We start from the raw sequence: 22,355 nt of genomic DNA on the forward strand, positions 1-22,355 counted from the left end.
AATGATAAATGAGCTATATTAAAAGCAAGGATTATTATTTATTATAGATAAAACTGCTATTGGACTCAATTCTCCAATGCTGACTGGCACTCAGGGCAAAATTATTTTTTTGAGATTAAAAAAAGCTTTCTCAGAGTTACTGGAGCATTCCCGAATAACAAACTCTAAAAAGAGCGACTGTTTACAATTAATTTCTATGGTATGAAAGTAATAATCGAGATTGCAGGTGTTAGCTTTGGGACCTAAACTCCCATATTATTAAATGCTGGAACGAAATAGTAGCAATCACAAAGCTCTCATGCTTTCACTATCTTGTTTCGTGTGCTTTTTCTTTGCCCCTAAAAATGATGGCCGGCACACCATGTTAACGAAGGCAAATCTAGATTTTATGGTTTTTTTCCATTCAATTCTATCAATGTTGTTTAATGTAACACTGAATAATTGATAGATTTAATAATAATCCATACATTTGATAAAGTGGAGGAGGACATTTCAAAACTTTTCACAGAGTATATTGTAAAGTGTAGTGACTGTGTATTTCATGGCAAGTACAGCGGGCAATTTGGGCACAAAGGTGACCCACGAAAAATGAATGGCCAATTTAATGGTTATCACAAGGTGGACATTTCACTGGTAAAACAAATGAAGGGTCAACAATGGAAGGGTTTAACTTCTCTGTGAGATGCTTTTCTTCCTATTTTTAGTTCCAATTTCAACAATCTGTAATTTTAACTGTTGGTTCTGTTCCTGGGACAACTAGTTACCCTTTGGAACTCTATCCCACAATCCCTTCGCTTTGCTCCCTCAGTTACTTCCTTCAAGACATGACTCAAGACCCTCCTTTTCGACCATGCCTTCAACCGCCCTCCTATCTCTCTGCCCTCCATCATCCCAACCCTGCCCCCCCACGCTCAGGTCCTGATCCCCGATGGTTCAGCGCCTTGGGACATCCTCCCGACGTGAAAGGCGCTTCACAAATGTAATTTTGTTGCTGCTGTTGTGACCCACTCTGGTCCACCTTAATCTCTTTTGCCCCAGAGGGAAAGTGGACATTTGAAAATTGTTATTAGTTTTATAAAAATTATGGTAAATCACATTTCAGATTTGCCCAGATAGATAAGAGCAACTTTACATATAGATAAGAGCAACTTGTCTAGAATACCTGAGTTTGAGATACTGTCTTGCCTGATATTTGCGTTCAGGATTCTCCAGGACATCTGACCAGATGACAAGTCTCGGGACAGTCCACCAGGAATTGGTGTTGGCAGGCCTAATGGCGAGTCTGTCCCATACTGACCTAGATGAATGAGCGTATCTCCTGACAGTCCATGAGGGAGTGGTATTGGTGGTGCTTGAACGCTGCTCTATTCCATTCTGACCTTTACAAAAGTTCAGCTGCACTCTATTCTATATATAACTTTTTTTGCAAAGCAATTTTAACATTTCATTCCCAGATGTTTTCTAAATGTTGTAAATCCATTTTACACTCCTCTTTACGCTCTGCCACAGTTTGTCCATGCGTGCCAATTTTGAGAACGGCATGTAGAATTTGGCAGCATGGACTCGATGCTAAATATTTTGAATGGAGCATAAAAGCAACACAGGAAGCTCACACTCTGCTCCCCTTCCAGGTCAGGCTTTGCTGTTCAGATTAACATGTCATCTGTTGCTTAATCTCTCTTGATTCCCTCTTAACAGTAGTGCTTGCCAGTTGCAAACTCATCTCCTCCGCATTCCCATTGTAAAGGTCACTCTGATCAATCACTGCTTGACTCGAGGCCTATTTTTTTCTCTCTCTGGCAGAAAGTGGGATTGTTTCTTAAACCATGGCGAGCATTTCCGTAATGCGTTTTCTATCCCACAGTTATTCTGTGCAATTTACCTTTGAGTGGCTGCACTGCGCCAAGTGTAATCTGCTCTTCAAATGGACAGGGAGGAGTATGTGTTGTGCATTTGATGCATAGGAGCACTGCTCAAGTGTCATTTATGGACATAACCTGTCTTTCGCACAAGATTCACCACCCAGTAATATGAGGGTGGAAGATTACCTATTTGAACACTGCATTCACCTACATCAATACTTACAAGTCGGCTAATGATGGTTATTAAATACGTAAATCGGGCACATTCATGTCATTTTTAGACAGCCCTTCAGCTTATCGTTTAGCAATGCTACTTGCTGCTTCCCTTCTCTTTTCCTCTTGAGCTCCAAAGAGCCATCCATCTGGCTCCTGCATCTTCAGTGCGTCAAAAGACCTGTCGCGTCACCTGCAGTCACGCCCGATTATAGCGTTGGTTGGGATTTTATACACCTCCAAACACTGCATTCTAATAATAATAATAATAATACTTGCATTTGATATAGCGCTTTTCATGTCTTCTAGACGTCCCAAAGCGCTTCACAGAATATACTGTACAGTGAATTGACTGTATATTTGTGGGCGAACACGGCAGCCAATTGCGCACAGCAATGTCCCACAAACAGTCATGGATTAAAAATTACCAATTTATTATTGTTTTGTTTTTTTGGAGGGATTATTATTAGGCTCTGTGTGGAGTAAGGAAACATGCCCAAGGTTTCGCCCTCTGCCTGGAATTGAACTCAGGTCTCTCACTTGCAAAGCGAGTGCTCTAACCACTGAGCTACAGGACTCTTTAACAGGGTTCCACTGTAGTAACCTCCAAATAAACTGTCGGAATAACACGTCCATACTTATTTTCCCAAAACATTTGTGTGAAATTCACCACAATGCCTTTTATTTGAAGAAAAGGACGTTTAGAAATGTGTACGAAAGCCAGATCTGAATAGTTTGTCTTGTTTTATTTAGAACAGTACTATGTGTACAGTAACTCAAATAGCGTAACTGCAGTTCACCACAGCGGCTGTAAATGCTTCACAAGCATATGTATATTGTGTATATGCATATACTATGTTGTGAAAAGGGCAGAGATTTACACAATTTATTATTAGGTTTGGGGATTCACTTTTGAATACTTGATTTAATTCTGAAAGTCTGTGATGTAGAATGAGCTTTGCTGAACAATGCAGCAGTTCTGCTCTTTCTTGTGCTCTTGAGGAGCAACTAAAGGTTGCTCGAAAGCAATGCTGTGCTGGTCTCTCCTGTAGCGCAGTGGTAACTGTGTATCGTGGTATTGAGCCATATGGAACAGAAGGCCCATGCTTGGATCCTCGATCTGGGCTGAGCTAACAATGTCAGTGGAGCTGAATGAGCATTATGGTTGGCTGAGGTTTGTTAATGATTGCTGCCCTGTGGACTTCTGCCGGAAGGTTTGTGTGTGGAGGTGTTGAAGAAGGGCCAGATCAGACTGAGCTGTGCTGCATCCTGTGGTTGAATAAGCATCTCATGCTCGCTGGTCACACACACGCATGGATGAGGCCACTTGGCCAAAGTACCAGAGCCCAGCCGTTGTCAGTGTTTTTAGGGAAGGTGAAGGAAAAGCTTCATTGAATTTAAACTGCATTTAAACTTGTAAATATAAAGATTATTTTATTCTACAAAGTTCTCAGAGCTGTGAAGCACTCCTATGCGTTCAACAACAACAACAACGACTTACATTTATATCGCGCCCTTCACTTGGTTGCATCTCGGAGCGCTTAACAATTACGGAGCCTGACACCGAACAGGGCGGAGGGGGCAGATTGCCGTAAGCACGGTCAAAGAGGAAAGTCTTTTGGAGTGATCTTCCCCTACAAAATTCACAGTCATTACACTTTACAGTAAAAATATTGTGAAGTGCTTTGAAGACACGCTGTATCAAATGCAAGGATTATTACACAACACGCATGACAGAATACATTTTCGACTGGTAAAAATGAAAATTGTTTTTTGGCGAGTTAGCTTTTGGCCTGCATCAACCAGAGTAAAATGCCCTTGCTGCTTTGTTCAGGTGTTAGCTGAGCTGCATACAGACCAGCGGGTTTGAGGCCTGATCTGTTTAATCAGCTGAAGTGTGGGCAGGAGCCTCTGTTTGCTAGTTGATGAATATTGTATGTAAACAGGCGTTTCAGCTTTGAAAGCCATGTGGTTGATTGAATAGGCCACGAAACCTCAGATTCATGCTCACACACGAGGAGGGATGGTCACTCAACCCAGTTACAGTTGGCCTATGAATTATAAAAACTCACGAGTTGCTTCGTTAAGACATAGAAGGTAAGGGATGAGGCGAGTAAGGAAACAGAGAGCTCCTTCCACCATTAATCATAGAACTAAACTTTGTGCTTTAGTCTAATAATATTTTTTGTAACGTTTGTGCGTCCTCTGATTTTTGCCATTGTTTATTCGCAGGGTGTCGGCTTGTCTGTCCATGGGCAGTTCCGTGTGGCGACAGAGAAAACACTATTTGCGATGCCGGAGACCGCAATAGGTAAATACAGGAATCTTTTTCACGTAACGCTTACTGTATTAAAATTCGATGACGGCCAAAGGCTGAATTTGGTAGCTGTGAACGAGTACATTTTCACCAAACTTCCTTGAGAAATTCTGCCGAGCAAAAACGATGAGCAGTCTAATTGGCTGCATCTTTGGGAATGCTGTGATAGAGGAGAGTGCAGTCCCATCAGCACAAAGAGATGTGACCTGTGGAATGAATTGTTTAACAAACAGTTTGTTGCTGCAATGGGTATCCTGAAAGAATGAGTCCTCAGACCTTCTTCATCCAAATCTCCCTTGTGAATATATATCTCGGGGTGGTTGTGATTCCTTTGCTGACATGTCGGAACAGCTTGTCGCAGCACAGGTAAGGAAAGCACAATATTTCTGACTGTCTTCAGGTAATAATACCCTTGTGAAGGGTGCTATATAAATGTAAGTTGTTGTAATACTGCAAAGGTGTTTGTACCATTTCAGATCTTCTATGGACGTAAGGACGTGGAAAATTTTGCCCACAAAATATACAGTCAATTGACTTTATTGTAAATTCTGTGAAGCACTTTGAGACGTCTCAACGACTTCGTAACAATAATCCTTGCATTTGATATAGTGCCTTATCACGTTTTCAAGACATCTCAAAGCGCTTCACAGAATATACTGCACAGTGAATTGACTGTATATTTTGTGGGTGATAAGGTAATGTAATGATTATTATTATTACAAGTAAGGGCATTAAAATGAAAAAGGAGGTTGAACCTGAAGCCTTTCACTAATGCACATCTAGAACAAAGTATAGTGGGTGGTGGGGGGGAATATAATAATAATGTTCTTACATTTAATAGAACCCCTTTCATGCCAGGAGGACATCTTGAAGGATCAACTGCAAAGTGGAGTGATTGTATTTTGTAGGAGAACATTCTTTCAGGATGGTTTTCACACTATGTGCTTCCTTTCACCCAGAGCTAGAGCCATTTAGGAGGTCACTGTGATTGTATTGATGATGATGACACCAAATTCAGAGGTTAATAACATTTTTTTTTGAAGCTAAGAACATCAAATGAAACACTCAGAAAAAGCCTGAAGCCTTGAAAGGTTTCAGTGGAGTTTTTTCAAGGCTATTTACAAAGTACATGTTGCTTTTGAAATTGGCTTTTGTTCTGAGAACGTGGTTGACTGTGCTCCATGTTTTCAGTTCCCAGCCCCCCCCCACACACACCAACAATACTTCTCTGAAAATATTTCAGATTTCCATCAGAATGGGCTATGTTTTTCCCCTATTTTTATTGTGGGTCTTTTCTAATCGTAAACTGTTAAAACCAGTTCCATGTGTAAAGCCACGCTCTCTTTTGACGGCTTTGAAATATTGTTCAGTGTGCATTTGCAGTGTGTGCTTGACCACACACTGACCCTCTGTTCCACGAGAAACAAGAGGAATTTCAAATGTGCAAGAAGCTGAAAAAAGGGATCAAGTGAGGGAAAGGGTGGTAGAAGGAGGGGAGAGAGGGCAAGGGTGGTTTGGGGGGGGGGCAGTGGGCGAGATTTGTGGACGGGAGAGAAGGCAGGAGCAGGGTGGAGGGAGGGTGAGAGAGATGGAGGGAGGGGAGAGAGCGAAGGTGTGGAGGGAGGGGAAAAGGCTTGGGAGGTGGAGTGAAAGGAGAGGGTGAAGTATTTGTGTGGATATCTTCTGCTGAGATAGATGCCAGGGCCATCTTGCCAACAAGGGACATGACTATGTTTGGCACGAGAGCATTGCAGCCAGGATCTCTCTGATCACCCCAGGCGAAGGGGAAAAAAAAAAAGCTTTGAAACCTCAGAATGTATTGGAACGTGCGCTGATAGTCACTGTGCGCGCCGGCTTCTGAGTCATCCAAATATACTGGTGTCACATCATGAATACTGAACGTGAGAGCAATGCGCAGGCAGCACAACCAACGTCACTTTGTTTCGTCCACAAAATGCACGGTCATTACACTTTACAGCGTATCCTGTGAAGCACTTTGAGACGACTCCATGGCATGGATAAGGCTCTATACCAAGTGCAAGGATTATTATTATTACGAGCGACGCTTCCTATGCAGAGCACACACGTGCCGCACGCAGTAAGGAGCCCGACGACCCGGACGTGGAGGGTGTTTGGAGCGGGAAAGGTGGCCCACACGATCGCAAGGCACGGGAAGTGATGTCAGCAGCGATCTGACGACCAGGCATCCTTTCCGATGCGGTGCCTGGGAGGTTGGGAGCCAGGAATTCTTCTGTGTCTACACTTTGTGCCTCTGGTGACATTCGATCCTCTGTTTTAGCTTCAAACTCAAACTCAATTCCCGTTGTTTTTAAAAATTTGATGTTTACTTGCAGTCCCATGTTTAGTTTGTGTTAAACCATCTGTTTCGAATCTGCTGCTGTTTGAGCCAGCATGCTCAGCATCTGACACAGAATCAGGGAACCTCATGTTATTATTCGAATAGAGCCTCAATTCAACGAGTAATTTTTATACCTAGAAAAGAAATCAATGCCCAAGTAATGGAAAAGATGGGAAGAGATGCATTAAATTCTCATTTTCATGTTTTTAAAACAACAGAGTCGTTGGACTACTCCTAAGTTAATAAAAAGTAATTATTGATGCACACTGCAGCATGTTCTGAGTCATTTGGCACTAATAACATAATTTGGGTGAATTCTTCATTCATGAAGCTTACAACAGTGGCTGAAATGCCTTTATTAAAAAAAACTACCTAGTTAAATGGATTCATATTTTGCTAAGTATTGCTCTTGAGACTTGATATACACCACCATATGCAGCAATAGCAAGCAACATCGGCACATTAACAAGGCACTTTATACCAGTAGAAGTACTTTTTCTTTCAAATAGTGCAGAACCACTCCTATTATGGCACACCGGCGAGCTAATCCATACAGTCTTATGTTGGCTTCTGTTGAAATCTACGCTCTGTTTCTCTGTAAACACCACATCAACCAAGAGATGAGCTCATAAAAGCTGCATTTCAAGATGCTCCCATCCATGTACCTCGGAACACTGACTGGTGAGATTCTCAATGAGATTCTGCGCACGTTCGATAATTTTAGAAGCCACTGTTGCAGATTTCCTGTCTTTTCACTCAAGCCAATTTCTCCTTGTACTTGAAAACACAGAACGTACTGAATTGTGAACAATGTCAGCCTCTACCACAGATGCCAGAGTTGATAATACCCTTCATTACAAAGCAATTTCTAGTTGGCCTCCAACTGCTGTGTCTAATGTGGGAGCAGCATATCAGAATAGACAGCATTATCTCTTGGTTTTCACCTAGAGAGGATTGCTTGATGAATTTGCAAGATTTAGGTTTCATTTTATCCTTCAGTATGGATATTGTCACATACTGAAGTCGGCACGGACCAGTGGTTGTTGCTGCCAGGATTCTCTGGCTTAAATTGCATTTTCAGAAAGAAAGAAATCTATTCCCACAAAGTCAGTCTGCAGTCTTAAATCTCATTTTTGAAAAAACACTGAACAGCAATGATTTCAAGGTTGCCATTTCACTGAAAGAATTACCCAATGATTTTAATCTATATTTATTGCTACTTACCAATTTTAACTCAGGCTTTCAATTTTCCTTTCTATATTCTATGATTATTTTAAAGGAATACTGTTCACATTAAACAAAACATTTCCATTAGCATTGAAATCTGTACATTAGATACTCTTGAAAGGGTTTGAATGTTCACTGCAAAAATGTTTTTCAGACACGATGTTGTAAAATATTGCACAAATGTAACTACTGTAATGTAAGGGGGATAATAATCCCTTCAAAATAATAATAATAATTTGGTCACTCAATCCACAACTGTTTGTGGGACACTGCTGTGCGCTGTTGGCTGCTGTGTTTCTTCCACAAAATACACAGTCACTATACTTTACAGTATATTCTGTGAAGCGCTTTGAGACGTCTTGAAGAAGTGATAAGGCGCTATATCAAATGCAAGGATTATTATTATTATAATTATTGATACATTACAGTTAGTTCTGCCTTTTTTGAAACAAATTGCAATAAAATGAGACATGACTGTAGAAGGAAGTTAAAATATACGTTTTCATGGATATTTTCTTCCTTTTTTAGTTTCTCTTCCTTTTTGTTGTGGTAAGAATGGATTACACAGAGAACCGCAGTGTCATGCTGGATCTGACTTGAGAGCTTTCACCATGGCAACTGAGTCTTGCTTTGGGCTTCTTGAAAAGAAATGCTAACGTCTCCTTTGTAGTAAATAAGTCACTTTTAATCTCGATCATGCTATGGCCTTCCTGGCGTCTCCCATTCATGAAGTTAGCACATGTTGCAAAACACTTGATGGATTAAGATGGGAGGACGTTCAAGAAAGCAACACAATTTTAGACGTTCCAATAGACCAGGAGAAATCTCATTTGCTTTTTTTATGCAGTGTTATAAAAACATCTGAGATCACATAGTAAAAGCTTCAGGTTTCCTTATGGCTTAATATTGTTTTAGAAGGTGCTTCCCTCTTCTCTTCGCTTGTCATCAAATGCCTTCTGCAAGCACCAGTGGCAAAAACATATGCGTAGACTAGGGAGTCTAATTTGCAGTTTGTGTTAACAATATGTAAACCTACGTTACAGAATGAATTACAGGTGCCCTTATTTAACAACCATTGGGGAAAAAAATATATAAAATCATTGGTTATTTACATAATGAAAAACGCCTGTAATTTTCACCGTACACATAGTTAACACAAAGAGCAAACTCACTCCCCTTATATACAAATGTGAATTTAAAAAAAACGGATTGTCGTCTGTAAATCGGATTACCAGACTTTCGTCTACTTTCAATTGTAAGTGCTAAGATTGTCAAAAAACAAGATTAATCGTTACTGATTGATTTACAATAAAGGTGCCCGCATTTGATGCAGTGCTTATCATGTCAAAATTGTCTCAAAGTACTTCATGCAGTGATATTCTTCAAGACATTTTAACATAATGCACTTCATCAACTGCGGTGCTGTGAGTTGCTTCGAAGTGTACAACCACCAGTTATTTAGGCAAACACAGCAGGTAATCTGCACCAGTAACATCCCACAAACAGGAATAAGATGAATGACCAAATGTAATCTGTTTCGTCCATTATGCAAATAGAAGCCAAGAGATGCCCAAATTTTAATGGAAATGTGAAAAAAAAGCTTCTAAATCATATAATGAAATGTATTGCCTTTTTTTATTGAAACAACCATTATTCTGTACGGATTTCAAAGCAACGTTGAATACTACTGTAATTACAATTGTCAGGTTTAATGCAAGTTCAATTGTGTTTCTATGCAGGTCTCTTTCCAGATGTAGGAGGAGGCTTTTTCTTGCCAAGACTGGAAGGGAAACTTGGCTTGTACCTTGCATTAACTGGATATCGAATTAAAGGAAGGGATGTGCAGCAAGCTGGAATTGCTACTCATTTTGTGGAGTCCGAGAAGGTAATTTTCAAGTCTTTTTCTTTGCTGAATTTTAGACCATTGCTCCTTTCCGTAGCTGTTAATTGAGTTAATTGAGACCATAGCAAGTACCATCTTTGCGGACGACACAAAGTTAAGTAGGGTAGTAAACAGTGAGAAGGATAGTAGCCAACTGCAGGAAGACATAGACAGAATGGTAAAATGGGCAGACACATGGCAATGTGGAGAAATGCGAGGTAATGCATTTTGGTAGAAAGAATGAGGAGAGGTAATATAGGCTGGTAATATAATCTTAAGGGGGGTAAAAGAACAGAGTGACCTGGGGGTGCAGGTAAATGAATCCTTGAAGGTGGCAGGACAGGTAGATAAAGCTGTAAAAAGGGCATATGGGATACTAGGCTTTATAAATAGGGGCATAGAGTACAAGAGTCAGGAGGTTATGATTAACCTATATAAAACACTGGTTAGGCCTCAGTTAGAATACTGGGCACCACACTATAGGAAGGATGTTAACGTATTGGAAAGGGTGCAGAGGAGATTTACGAGGATGGTACCAGGAATGAGGGACCTTAATTATGAGGAAAGGCTAGAGAGGCCGGGATTATTCTCATTGGAGCAGAGAAGGTGACGAGGAGACCTAATAGAGGTCTTCAAAATCATGAGGCGATTTGATAGGTTAGAAAGGGAAAAACTGTTTCCACTGGTGGGTGTGTCGGTGACTCGAGGTCACAGATTCAAAACAGTCTCTAAAAGAAGCAGAGGGGAGGTGAGAAGAATTTTTTTCACGCAGCGAGTTGTTCGAATCTGGAACGCATTGCCTGAAAGGGTGGTCGAGGCCGATTTGATAACAACTTTTAAAAACGCGGTGGACAGGTATTTGAGGAGGACGGGTTTGCAGGGTTATGGGGAAGAGGCTGGGGAGTGGGACTGACATCAATTGCTCTATTCAAAGAGCCGGCACAAACTCGATGGGCCGAATGGCCTCTTTTTGTGCTGTACGATTCTATGAACTCTATGAACTCTATGTATGGTATGTGTGTGTATGTGTCTGTGTGTGTGTGTGTACAATATATATAAATATATAATATAAATGTGCTTCCAGAAACTAAGGTGAGTGCTGCTCAGACAAAAAATTCACTAGTGCAGAACTGACCTGATCTAAATGAGCAATGGCATCAATCACAATGTTTTAAAGAGGAATTTGCTCATCCCAGAAAAGGAGATTAAACTAAACGCCACATATTTCTGTTTTAATTGATAAATATGGGCCTGGGTCATTTCCTTGACTCCAGAGTCATGTGTTATGTGGTGGGTGATGTTTATGTTGGCAGAAAAGTAGTTTATACAATGTTCTGGATGGAGCACAGAAGTAGAGTACTTTTTAATCATGGGAAACCTTCAGGAAGATTTCACAAATCTCTACACTAACTGAGCAAAAGCTTTAGAATTAACCTTTTTCCACTGGAAAATAATGTGTTGCCTCTGTTAAACAGCCACAGCAACAACAACCTGCATTTATATAGCACCATTCACGAGGGGTAGTGTCTCGGAGCACCTACCAGTTGGGGAGCTGTGGAGAGAGGGGAGGTGACCATAGGCACAATCAAAGAGGAAGGTCTTCGGATTTGATCTGAAGATGGGCAAGGAAGGAGCAGTGCAGCGGAATGGAGGCAGAGCGTTCTAGTGTCTCAGGGCGTAGTAGCTGAAAGCACAGCTGCTGACGGTGGAGCGGAGGGGGCAAGGGATGTGTAAGAAGGCCTTCCAAAAAAAATCTGGGTCATCCCGAGCAACAATGGCTCAGCAGTCGAAGCCACTGCCTCGTGAGAGTTTGGCTCATACGGAACCTGTGAGGTTCCAGGCCAATCCCCAATCTGTGCTGAGTTAGCTCCTCTCAGCCAGGTCAGCAGATGGGGACACAGCTATTGGCCGTTGTTCCTCAAGCTAGCGACTGAAAATCAATCAGGGTTCCAAGCTCGGAACGAAAATCACACTGATCCCTGCAGAAAAGTTGTGTTTGTCAAATTGGAGCTTGATTATGATTTGTTTCCTCTCCCCCTACCCCAGCCCAGCCCATGGTTGAATAGCCTTCAAAACCACACTGGCTATGCTCTCGTACGCAATGAATGCTCACTTGGATAAGGTAACTGGAAAGCACTCATGGAACCTTAGGCCAGTGCTCATTAATGTGAGAAGGGAAGAAAATAAAATATAGCATTTTTTGTTACTATTTTCAAAATCAGTGAATACAAACAAAATGTGTATCAAATCCAGTGTCTCAGTAGCCTACTGGCCTCATCCTTTGATGAACCACAGGATGGTAATTCTCCACTCCACTGTAGTTGGTTGCTGAGGGACATCAGAAAAAAACATAGCACAAGTTTCTGCCTTATTGTTGTGTGTCAGAATGTTTTGCTTTGGAATATCCCCTTGTAAGGTTATAGTTCTAATTTGATGCACCAGCTGTTGTGCAGTATATTTAGCCTTGCCTGAATACCCTTTAAATTCACAGCAGGAATTACTGAACATCCTCGTATGTTTGACAGTGAGACTGGAGTGCCATGCTATATTATGCTAAACATGTATTTGTGCTTCTCAACTCAGCGATTCATCAACAAAGTGGGAATTCTTTTTCTTCAGAACTACATAAAACAAATGGATATCTTTTTGCGCACAGATACTGGAACGTGTCCACTCGTTATAAATTGCCTAATTTCTCTGGATGGTTAAAAGTGCAATGTTCACCCAGATAACATACATACTAGTCCGTGGAGCCCTGTAGCTCAGTGGTTAGAGCACTCGCCTCGCAAGAGCAAGTGGGTTCGATTCCCGGCAGTGCGAAACGTTGGGCAAGTTTCCTTACTCCACATGCCTCTGTTTACCTAGCAGTAAATAGGAACCCCGTTGTTAGTTGATTGGCGAGTTGCTTTTCCGGGGATAATAATTCCTTCAGAAAAAAAAAAATTAGCTTAATCTACGACTGTTTGTGGGACACTGCTATGCGCAATTGGCCCCTACATTTCGCTCACAAAATATACACTCAATTCACTTTACAATGTATTCTGGGAAACGCTTTGAGACATCTCGAAGATGTAACAAGGCACTATATCAAATGCAAGGTTTATTATTATTATTAATATGTTAGAGCCATGGAGCACTGGGTTGAGGTGAAATCTACAATCATTCAGTAGCCGTTGTATTTTGAATGTGTATTTTGTAAAAAAAAAAGATTTAGCCATTTCTTTTTTAAATCAATTTTAAACCCAAAATTAATCACTTTTTTTAAAACCCATTCTTTAGAACCTTTCAATAGTGCTTCTACAAAACACAGAAGATTTGTTCCTTCAGTGCCTTGGGACGTCCTCCCGACGTGAAAGGCGCTATACAAATGTAATCTTGTTGTTGTTGTTGCTTATCGTTTGTTACATTTTGGATTCTCCTTGAAGTTCAAAAGAATTGCAACTAGTCTAAAATTGATATTGGTCACATCTGATTGTTTTTTCCCCAGATCCCTGCGCTGGAGAAAGATTTGGTATCTTTAAAGTCACCTTCAAAAGAGGATGTTGCAGATTTGTTGAATTCTTATCATCATAAGGTATTTTTAAAGTGTACAACATCGGGATCACTATTAAAGTTTGTATTCTTAGTAAAACTCAAGTTACAATTCAAGAGGGATTCAGCCCCTGGTATGTGGAATGCTATCTGGGTATTCGAGAAGTGTGCGGGATCAGTTTTACTTAACCTTCAAATGAGGATAGTGCAATAAAGAATCAATGCTATTATCCCAGGCTGCTAACTTGCATTGTAGGAACTGATAAAGTCTGTAGTGTACAAGAGCTATTTAGACAGAATAATGATCTGGAATGCTGCAAATCTGTTGTTCATCAATCTGAAAGGGCTGCATATCAATTGCTAGCACAGTGAGTACTGTATTTTATACCAGTGGAACTGGAGAAATTCTGGCTGCAGCCAAAGGAACCGCATCACACTGCATGGTCAATTTGCCTTACAAGCCGACTGATAGACCAGGCAATTTCTTCCAGTCTCTCTCCCTCTTATAATGAGCAATATTGTAGGTCTTCACTTTGAAGTGAATGTGAGTCATGCAATGGAAATTGTATGATGTCGTGAACCAAAGTTCAGAGGATATGATGGCATTCAACAACGTTTAGAACAAGTAACTGATTGAAAACTGGCAATTGCAGAGAACAGTGGATAACGACAACTTCTAAATGATGTGGAAACGCATTTCTCCTAAATTGGCATGACTCATCTTCTCATACTGATTGAGGAGATGATAAAGGCAATAGTTTCCCCTCTGGTTCTAATTTTTTTAAAAATCTTAACTTCTGAAGGCAGAAATGATATAGACTTTACAAAACAAATAATAGAAAACTTTTTTAAAAGGAAAACTGTTTATTCCCTTTTTTCTCTTCCAACAGTGCACAGTTGAAGATAAGAAGTTTGTTTTGGCTGACCATGTGGACAAGATCAATAGGTACTTAGGATAGAGCACCAGTAATTTGGATCAAATTGAATGACTGGCCCAGCTATTCTGTATTACATAAATTGGTGTGAATTTCATCACTTTTACAGCTGTAAATTTAATTTTGGTGTGTGTGCGAATTGATCGAAGTAACCGTTGCCAGAAACAGACATTTCAATTTTATTATGGCATTTAATGGATTGCAATGTTCTCTTTCATGTAAATTATGTTATTCTCCATTGACAAATACTTTGTTTTATTGCTCATTTGGGCACCTAACTGGGAGGGTTTAAAATACCAACGTTTCCATTTTCAATAGCACGTTGAACAATAAATGGAAATTCATCCCATTAGCTTATTTAAATGAAATTTCCTCGCTGCAAGGGGGAAAGAGCATTGTGAGTTGTCAGGTTAAAAGGTACAAGTCGTGTGAAGGTACATGTAGATGAGGTTAAAGTTTTTTTTGCCCTTGAATGTCCTTCCCAGACAATGTCCATAGTGTGTGTGTGTGGGGTGTGGATAATATACAGCAGACGAATGAACTAATATTATGCACCAATAAATTGGATTTGCCCAGGTGTGCTCCAACTTCATTTTGAGAGAATTATTTTTCTAAGCAGTTCTGTTTCACACATGAGAATTGTATATTAAAAAATCATGCTGCTGTAGGATTTTTCTCAGATCTTTAGAACTCCCGTGAGTTTTTTTTTAATCCCTCTGACTTATCTTCTGCCTTTGTAATTTGCTCATTTTTAAAGCTCTCTAATAGCCGGGAGACCGGGGCCAAATGCGCGAGGGTGGATTTCTCATTGCTGCTTCTCTTAGATCGACCGGTATTCAGTGAATGACAGCAGGCTGAATGAACATTGTGCTTTGATCCCTGTCCCCTGGAATGAATGCTTCCCACCTACCTGAGGCAAGTTCATACAATGGGCATCCTTTGGATGCGAATTTGCAGTTGCCTCTTGGGAGTCATGCACTTGGCTGTTTTGAGCTATTTTATTTGCACAGTGTCACCTTCCCCGACCACCTCTCCCCACAGCTCAGAGTCAACCTCCACCACAGTGAGGCACTCTGAGACATTATCCTACTTGAAATCCTACTATTACAAAATTAAAATTTTTGTTCTAAGCAAATGCTTTTTCAAATAGTTGTTACCCGATGAGCAATTTAATCCGGGATTATTCACTTTTGCTTCTTCAGCTTTATGGCAAATCATCCCAGTTTGCAATATGCTGACTGGCACATTTAAATTAGCGGCTTGTAGAAATGTGGCCTTAGAGTTTCTCATGACTTTCTCTGCATTCGCACCAACAGTGACCTGATATCAGAGGAACAAAGTGGTATTATTTGTATCATTATGCTATTGTAGATTAAGAATCCATTGTGAAACTGTTTCATTTACCCTATGTTTTACAGTCTGTTTAAAAGCAGCAGTGTGGAAGAGATTCTACAAAATCTGATGCAGGATGGTAGCCCATTTGCGCTCAAGCAGTTGGAGGTACAGTGAGTGCTACAGATAAAGACTAGATGGAATCTAAACTGCACTTTATCGAATGCAGGATTCATGCAAACTCTTCATAGTCCAGCACTGAACAATCGTGCACTCAAATTGGCATATCTGCAGGCTATGAAAGCAAGTCATCTATCATTGGGCAGTAACTGAAGCTTTAGCTCTGCAAAAAATATAGCTCAATATCGTTCAATAGTTGATTTATTGTGATATATAGAATGGAGGTGATATCAAAGGATATGCACGGTTATTGCTAGACACCATAATGTTTTTTACTGAAGCATACTATAATTCAAGCCTCACAGGAATCTTGTCCAAACCTATTGTGTGAGCCTGGAAAGTGATGTCAGACACATTTACCATTTTGAAAAGGGAGGAGAGGAATGAGATTCATTGTAGTTGAACTCAAATATGGCCTCACCTAATATCCCTCGGTGAAATCCTATTCATCTACTGTCTCTGCTTGAATCTGGGAATGATGCCTTTGTGGTAAACCCAAGAAAGGGAAGACTTGCTCTCATTTTTTTTTAAAAAATGCATTTCCGGCTAAAACTAACTAGTTAAGATTAAATACAGCTGTTTAAATTGGTATCTAAACATTAGATGCAAAGTGATGAGGGAAATTTTCCCATCTGTGACTTTAAGGCAGTTTTTATGTTGTGAAAAAAGTCTAAACAGTGCAGACATTCTTAAACCTTTGGAATTTACATCAGATTAGCAAGAGGAGTGACTTAACCAAAATGATTAACATTTTGTCTGTATTGCAGATATTTTTGTGTTTATTTTATGGATTGATGCTTCAGTTCAGCATTTTTGATCTTGCAGATGTGCCAGTTTATGAACCTAATTGTAAACCTGATGTTGATCTACAGTATAGGAGAGCAGACTATGGGCAGGGCCACGAAAATGTAGCCTAGGGAGATCCATTAGCAGGTCCCATTGCCACAGTTGATCTTAGTGGCCTGGGTAGTAGTGAAGGGAAGAATCGGTATAAATGATTTATATATTTATACATGTGAGTAAAGGGTTAAATAGCCTATTAAAACTCGCTACTTGGGTTCCCACATCACGAATGGCCACCCTTACAAGATATTATCAACGAGGCAACCCAGTGTGACCAAACTTTCTGGGAAGAAGGTTTCGCCCACAAAATATATAGAGTCAGTTTGTTTTACTGTGAAGCGCTTTGAGGCGTCTCGAAGACGTGATAAGGCACCATATCAAATGCAAGGATTATTATTATTATTATCAGAAGAGAACATTGGAAAATTAAACGAGGCTTAAGCACGTTATATGAACGTAACTTGTTTAAAAAACTATTTTGATTTTAGATTTGCCTGTATAAAAAGTATACTTTCTCAAAGTTTATTCCTATTTGAACAGTCACCCAGCGAATGCATACATTTATAATGATGTGGTTCCTTTGGAATTTAGACAATGAAGAAAATGTCGCCGACATCCATGAAGCTAACCTTTCGACAGCTTGAACAGGGAGCCGTAATGAGCCTGCAAGATGTTCTAGTGATGGAGTATCGGCTCAGCCAGGCTTGCATGGTGAGACAGCAGCAGTGGCTCCACAGAATGTGTCCTTTTATTACAGGACAATTAGCAACAGACTCTTTGGCCATTCATTGTACAGCACTTTGTGGGCTTCAATGGGAGCATTTAATGTCACAGGTAGAATTTATTCAATGGCTTGCAACAGTGTCTATAATCAGCTGAGGTTGCACATTTTGGTTTTGGTTTTAGCATTGAGTTACAATGCTCCACGTGCCAACTTTTGTTGGAACTGAAGCAGTTTATGAACACAGGCACCTAGTAGATCAACTAATTCTTCTGGTATTTACAACAATTACAACAAAAACTTGCACTTACATAGCAACCTCAATGCAGGGTAGTGTCTCAGAGCGCTTAACAGTGGCGGAGCCTGACTCCAAGCCGGGGGGAGGTGGCCATAAGCTCGATCGAAGAGGAAAGTTTTCAGGCAGGACTTGAAAGAGGGGAGAGAGGGGGCAAGGCGGAGGGATTGAGCGAGAGTTCCAGAGTTTGGGTGTAGTGTAGTGGCTGAAAGCATGACCTAAGATGGTGGGGCGGAGGGTGCGAGGGACGAGGAGGAGGCCGGTGCTGGTCAAGTGGAGTCACCAGGTGGTGGATTCCGGAGTGAGGCGGTCGGAGAGGTAGGGAGGTGCCAGGGAGTGAAGGGCTTTGAACACGACTGTGAGGATCTTGAAGTCGATCCATTCGGTGATGGGGAGCCAGTGGAGCCTGGCCAGAACTGGTGAGATGTGGGCACAGAGTTTGGTCCGGGTCAGTATGCGGGCGGCAAAGGTTTCAATGAACTGGATCTTTTGAATGGTGGAGCTGGGGAGACCGGCTTAGAGTAATCCAAGCGGGAGGTGACAAACACATGCACAAGGGTTTCGGCTGCATTTGGGTTAAGGTACAGTCGGGGGCAGGCAATTTGGTGGAAGTGGAAGAAGGCAATCCTGGTCAGGGACAGCATGTGGGGGAGGAAGGTGCTTACATGGTACCATGCACATTACTCTGCAGGTATTCACTCAAAAGATAATAAATAGTTACAGAAGAAACCACACATCTTCAAGAATCGAACAATAAGACACAGTTGCACTGAATACCATAATCAGCTTCACCCTGACCATTAATTTGATCGTTTCCATAGACATTTAGTCTTCTGTAAACAATGTTGGGATGCTCGTCCATTCAGAGATGAAAAGAGCTGCTTAATGATGCAAAAAATTGTTTTTACTATCGAAAAGAAAGAAAAAAAGTATATCAAGATTATAAACTTGTAGTCAGTTACCGAGAAAACAACAAACACTTTCTTTTCATGTAACTGCTGTTTGGCAATTTATCTGTTCCAGAGAGGCCATGACTTCTATGAAGGTGTGCGCGCAGGTAAGGTTGGACCAATCCTATGAACCCTATTTGCAGAACTGTAGCTTTAAAGGGTATTGATTCTCATCATTTGCTGCTATTCTTGATTTGGTGTTGCACGCGATTTATAGATGGGACTTTTTGCCAGGATACATCTCAAAATCACTTATGAAAATTGGAAGTAATGGTGTGGTCACTGACTATCATTTCCTGGCCATGTACTTTCCCATCCACCACCATACATTGCATTCTGCCAAGTGGACCATTTTGATATTTGCCATCCATCCCAGAATAGGCAACCTTATGCAGTTAGTAGTCTGTTGCGTGGAACAGTGTCATTGCTTTTTAAAACCCAGGCCAATGACACCCACTGCCTTACCTCACTCCACCAGGTCTGTAAATTCCTCAAAGAAATGCAATAAATTTGTAAAGCACGACCTCCCACTGTTAAAATCATTCGAACTGGCTCTATTGAACCTGTGCGCTTCAAGATATCTCTTAATATTGCTTCAAGGCTTTTCCTCACAATCTTCAGCAAATCTTGAGGCTGCAGTTTTTAACGTTCTTCCCTCACTGTTTATCAAAGATTAGAACTAACATTTGCTATTTTCCAATCCTTTGGGATTTTTATTCCGTTCCGTGAACATCTCGAGTGGACACGCAATCACTTGAGACAATCCTTTATTAAAAAAAACTAAAATCCACCCTCGCCCATCTTCATCGTTTTTTATTTGCGCAATGGTGCAGTGACCTCTGTGCATCTGATGAGTGCTGACATGCTCACTGAAGGATTAAACTGCAAGATTAACAGCACTTAATCTGCAGCAATGGCTCGGAAAAAATGGTGCTGTACAAACAGTGCTTTTACATTGCAACTGTACCGAAGCCTTAGGGACTCTGATTCAATTTGGTGGTACGTAGCAGTACTTGTTGTTCCAGAGATTGAATCAAACCACTCTCTGGCGCCATAGCTTGGATCCGCTACTGTGTGATTCCCTGTGTTTGCCTTGGTTTACATTGCAGTTTTAGTGCAGAACAGCTGCGAATTCTGTCAAATGCAATTTTTTCGGATCTAGCATAAATAGGCTTAGTTTGTACTCCAGCTTTTTTTTTCCAGAAATAGAGCAAATAGATTAGAATTAATATTTTACAAGCATTTTAGAGCAAATTGTATGTTCAGTAGCAAATATCAGAATAGAACAGTCACGTGAAGACTTGGCTCGAGTTAACAGCATATCATAAGTGACTCTGGATATTTACAGAATAGACTGCTACTGAATGTGTTTTACAGGAATAGAATTAATGAGCAACTGTGTAAGTGTGTTCTGGTTTATATCGTATGGGGCGTGGAGGAAAAAAAGGAATATTTCTGAGGTTTGTTTTTTAAAAATGAATCTAAATCAACCCAATGTTCTTTTGGGTAATCCAAGTATGAAAGGAATATGGGGGAGAAAACAGGAAATTTGGATTAAAATGTGTCCCAAAATAACACATAAAATAGCAGACTTTACAGGCTGAAATTTCTACTCCTGTTTCTATGTTCAAGGCTTTACCAATTCCGTGTGGGAATATGAACCTCACAACAAATTGGGTGCAGTGAATGACAAAACGTGCTTTATGATGTGCTTCATGGCCATGGTGTGTTGTTCAGCAGTGTCCTTTAAGGATAACACATATGTTCATTCATCTTCATTAACTGTGCTCTAACAATGACAGCTGATTCAATTCAGCCCAATCTCTAAGACAAGGCATTTGTCTCATTAGTATTGAATGTATTTTTATTTCTCATTGGAAAGTGTATTTAGAATTGAATAACCTGCTGGCAAGCTTCATCCCAGCCTTGCTTCATCCAAGCCTATCCTATCACTTGACGTCAATGCTTCCATGGGTCACCAAACAGTGATTAGGAGTGAAAACCCTCCCTAACACTGAGATCATTGTAAAACTGCTGTTATGACACAGCTACAGGATAAAACATAAGATTGAATATATTTGTATCCCTAATGGTGTACCCTTACAATATTTGTAAAACAGATTTGTTTTATACTGAGTACATTTTCTTTGAATTCCAAATTAACAATGGTCAATGAAATAATTTTGCACACTGGAAGCTACAATTAACTCAACAAATCAGGTTTGTTAATACCACTCGCAAGACACCCTTTTGAATTCATTATTCTCCCAGAAATTATAAATATGAAGATAAAACAGAGGACCTCAAAGGAATACAATGCTAGATTCGTAAACGGTGATCAGTGTTGCAGTTTGTGGTTCCATGACCTAAAAGTCATCGATTGATGTCTTAAATGTTTCATGGGACTGACACCACTTATCTCTTCTAACAGTTCTGATTGACAAAGACCAAAGACCGATCTGGAAACCAGCAAAGCTTGAAGAAGTGACGAAGAATCACCTGGATGCTTGCTTTAGTTCACTTGGAAGCAAGGATCTCGTGTTATAGAGAGCTAAATGACCCCAGGTTTAAAAACGAGGATTATGAATCGGGGTTTCAATTAATATTATGCGCTAACGNTTTTTTTCTGTGATCAAAATGTACTCATGTATATGCCCCAGGTGAATGNTTTTTAATTGAGTATAATAAATATAACAAGAGCAATCCTTGTGTTTGATATAGCACCTCCCACATCAAAACGTCTCAAAGCACTCCCTAGCAGAGAGCTTAAGTGTAGTGACTGTATTTGACGATGTACAAGATAGATAATTTACTTATGGTAATGTCCTACAAATGAAGTTGAAGTTAATCAACTTAGCTGGAGAATGGTTGGCTAGGACACACGGAGAAACTTCCAATAGTGCCATAAGTTCTTTAATGTCCACTTGAACGGGCAGAAGAGACCAATCTTCTAATTTCTCGGCCAAAGAATGACAACTCTGACAATGCATTGCATCCCGGGTACCAAGTTAAAATAATTAGGGGGACAAACACAGATTTGGCTGCCAATATTTTGTGTCATTTAAAAGAAAAAAAAGTTTTATAACATTTGTATTTTTTCAGTTAAAACCATTTTGTTTCTTAAACTATTGAAATTGTCATTAATTTTAAAGTTATTCATTGATGGCTTGTCCTTCGTCAAGTAAAATGGGGGCAATTGGAAGATGGAACGGAGGTGAAGTGATTCTGGCCTTATCTCAAAGTGTATTTATGTCGGTTGTTGAGCATCATGGAGCTGCTCTGGATCCTTCACTATTAGACACTCTTCTGGGTAATCCTTGGAAGTAGATGGACACTAATCTCTTGGTGTAATTTGTGTTCGTTGATGACATGGATTATTAGCAACGATCCCTGTGATCCATCAGATCACAGCTCAGGTAAGAACTCTGCCCGGGTCCAGGCACTGATGGCTGGGAAGGCAATATTCTTCCTGTTATCAGGCTAGTGATTTACACACTATTTGCCTTCATTTGGGTTCAAGCAACGTTTTGAGTTTTTTCGTTAAATCTGGCCAAGCATATGCTCAAATCTATTTTTTCCTCCAGTTTTACTATTTTAAGAAAAGCAGACCGAGTGGAAAAAGTGTTAAATCTACTTTACAACATGGAAGGGTGGGAACATTTTGTGTGTTTTTTTTATTTGATAGCTGGGAGTCCAGGGTTTGTGTGC

General features: G+C 40.4%; 1 protein-coding gene across 1 annotated transcript; it reads left to right on the forward strand.

The window, feature by feature from the left end:
* Positions 1-4,307: 4,307 nt before the first annotated feature.
* On the forward strand, positions 4,308-21,350 carry hibch (3-hydroxyisobutyryl-CoA hydrolase; the record flags this gene model as incomplete). The annotated part of the gene is given in 8 exon segments (XM_042336415.1): positions 4,308-4,386; positions 9,718-9,863; positions 13,348-13,434; positions 14,282-14,337; positions 15,745-15,826; positions 17,273-17,392; positions 18,721-18,754; positions 21,079-21,350. Coding segments are annotated over 8 exon segments (720 nt in total), but the record flags the coding sequence as incomplete, so codon positions are not given.
* Positions 21,351-22,355: the final 1,005 nt, after the last annotated feature.

This window comes from Callorhinchus milii, unplaced genomic scaffold (genome assembly GCF_018977255.1).
Source record: "Callorhinchus milii isolate IMCB2004 unplaced genomic scaffold, IMCB_Cmil_1.0 Scaffold6, whole genome shotgun sequence".
NCBI classification, from domain to species: Eukaryota; Metazoa; Chordata; class Chondrichthyes; order Chimaeriformes; family Callorhinchidae; genus Callorhinchus; species Callorhinchus milii.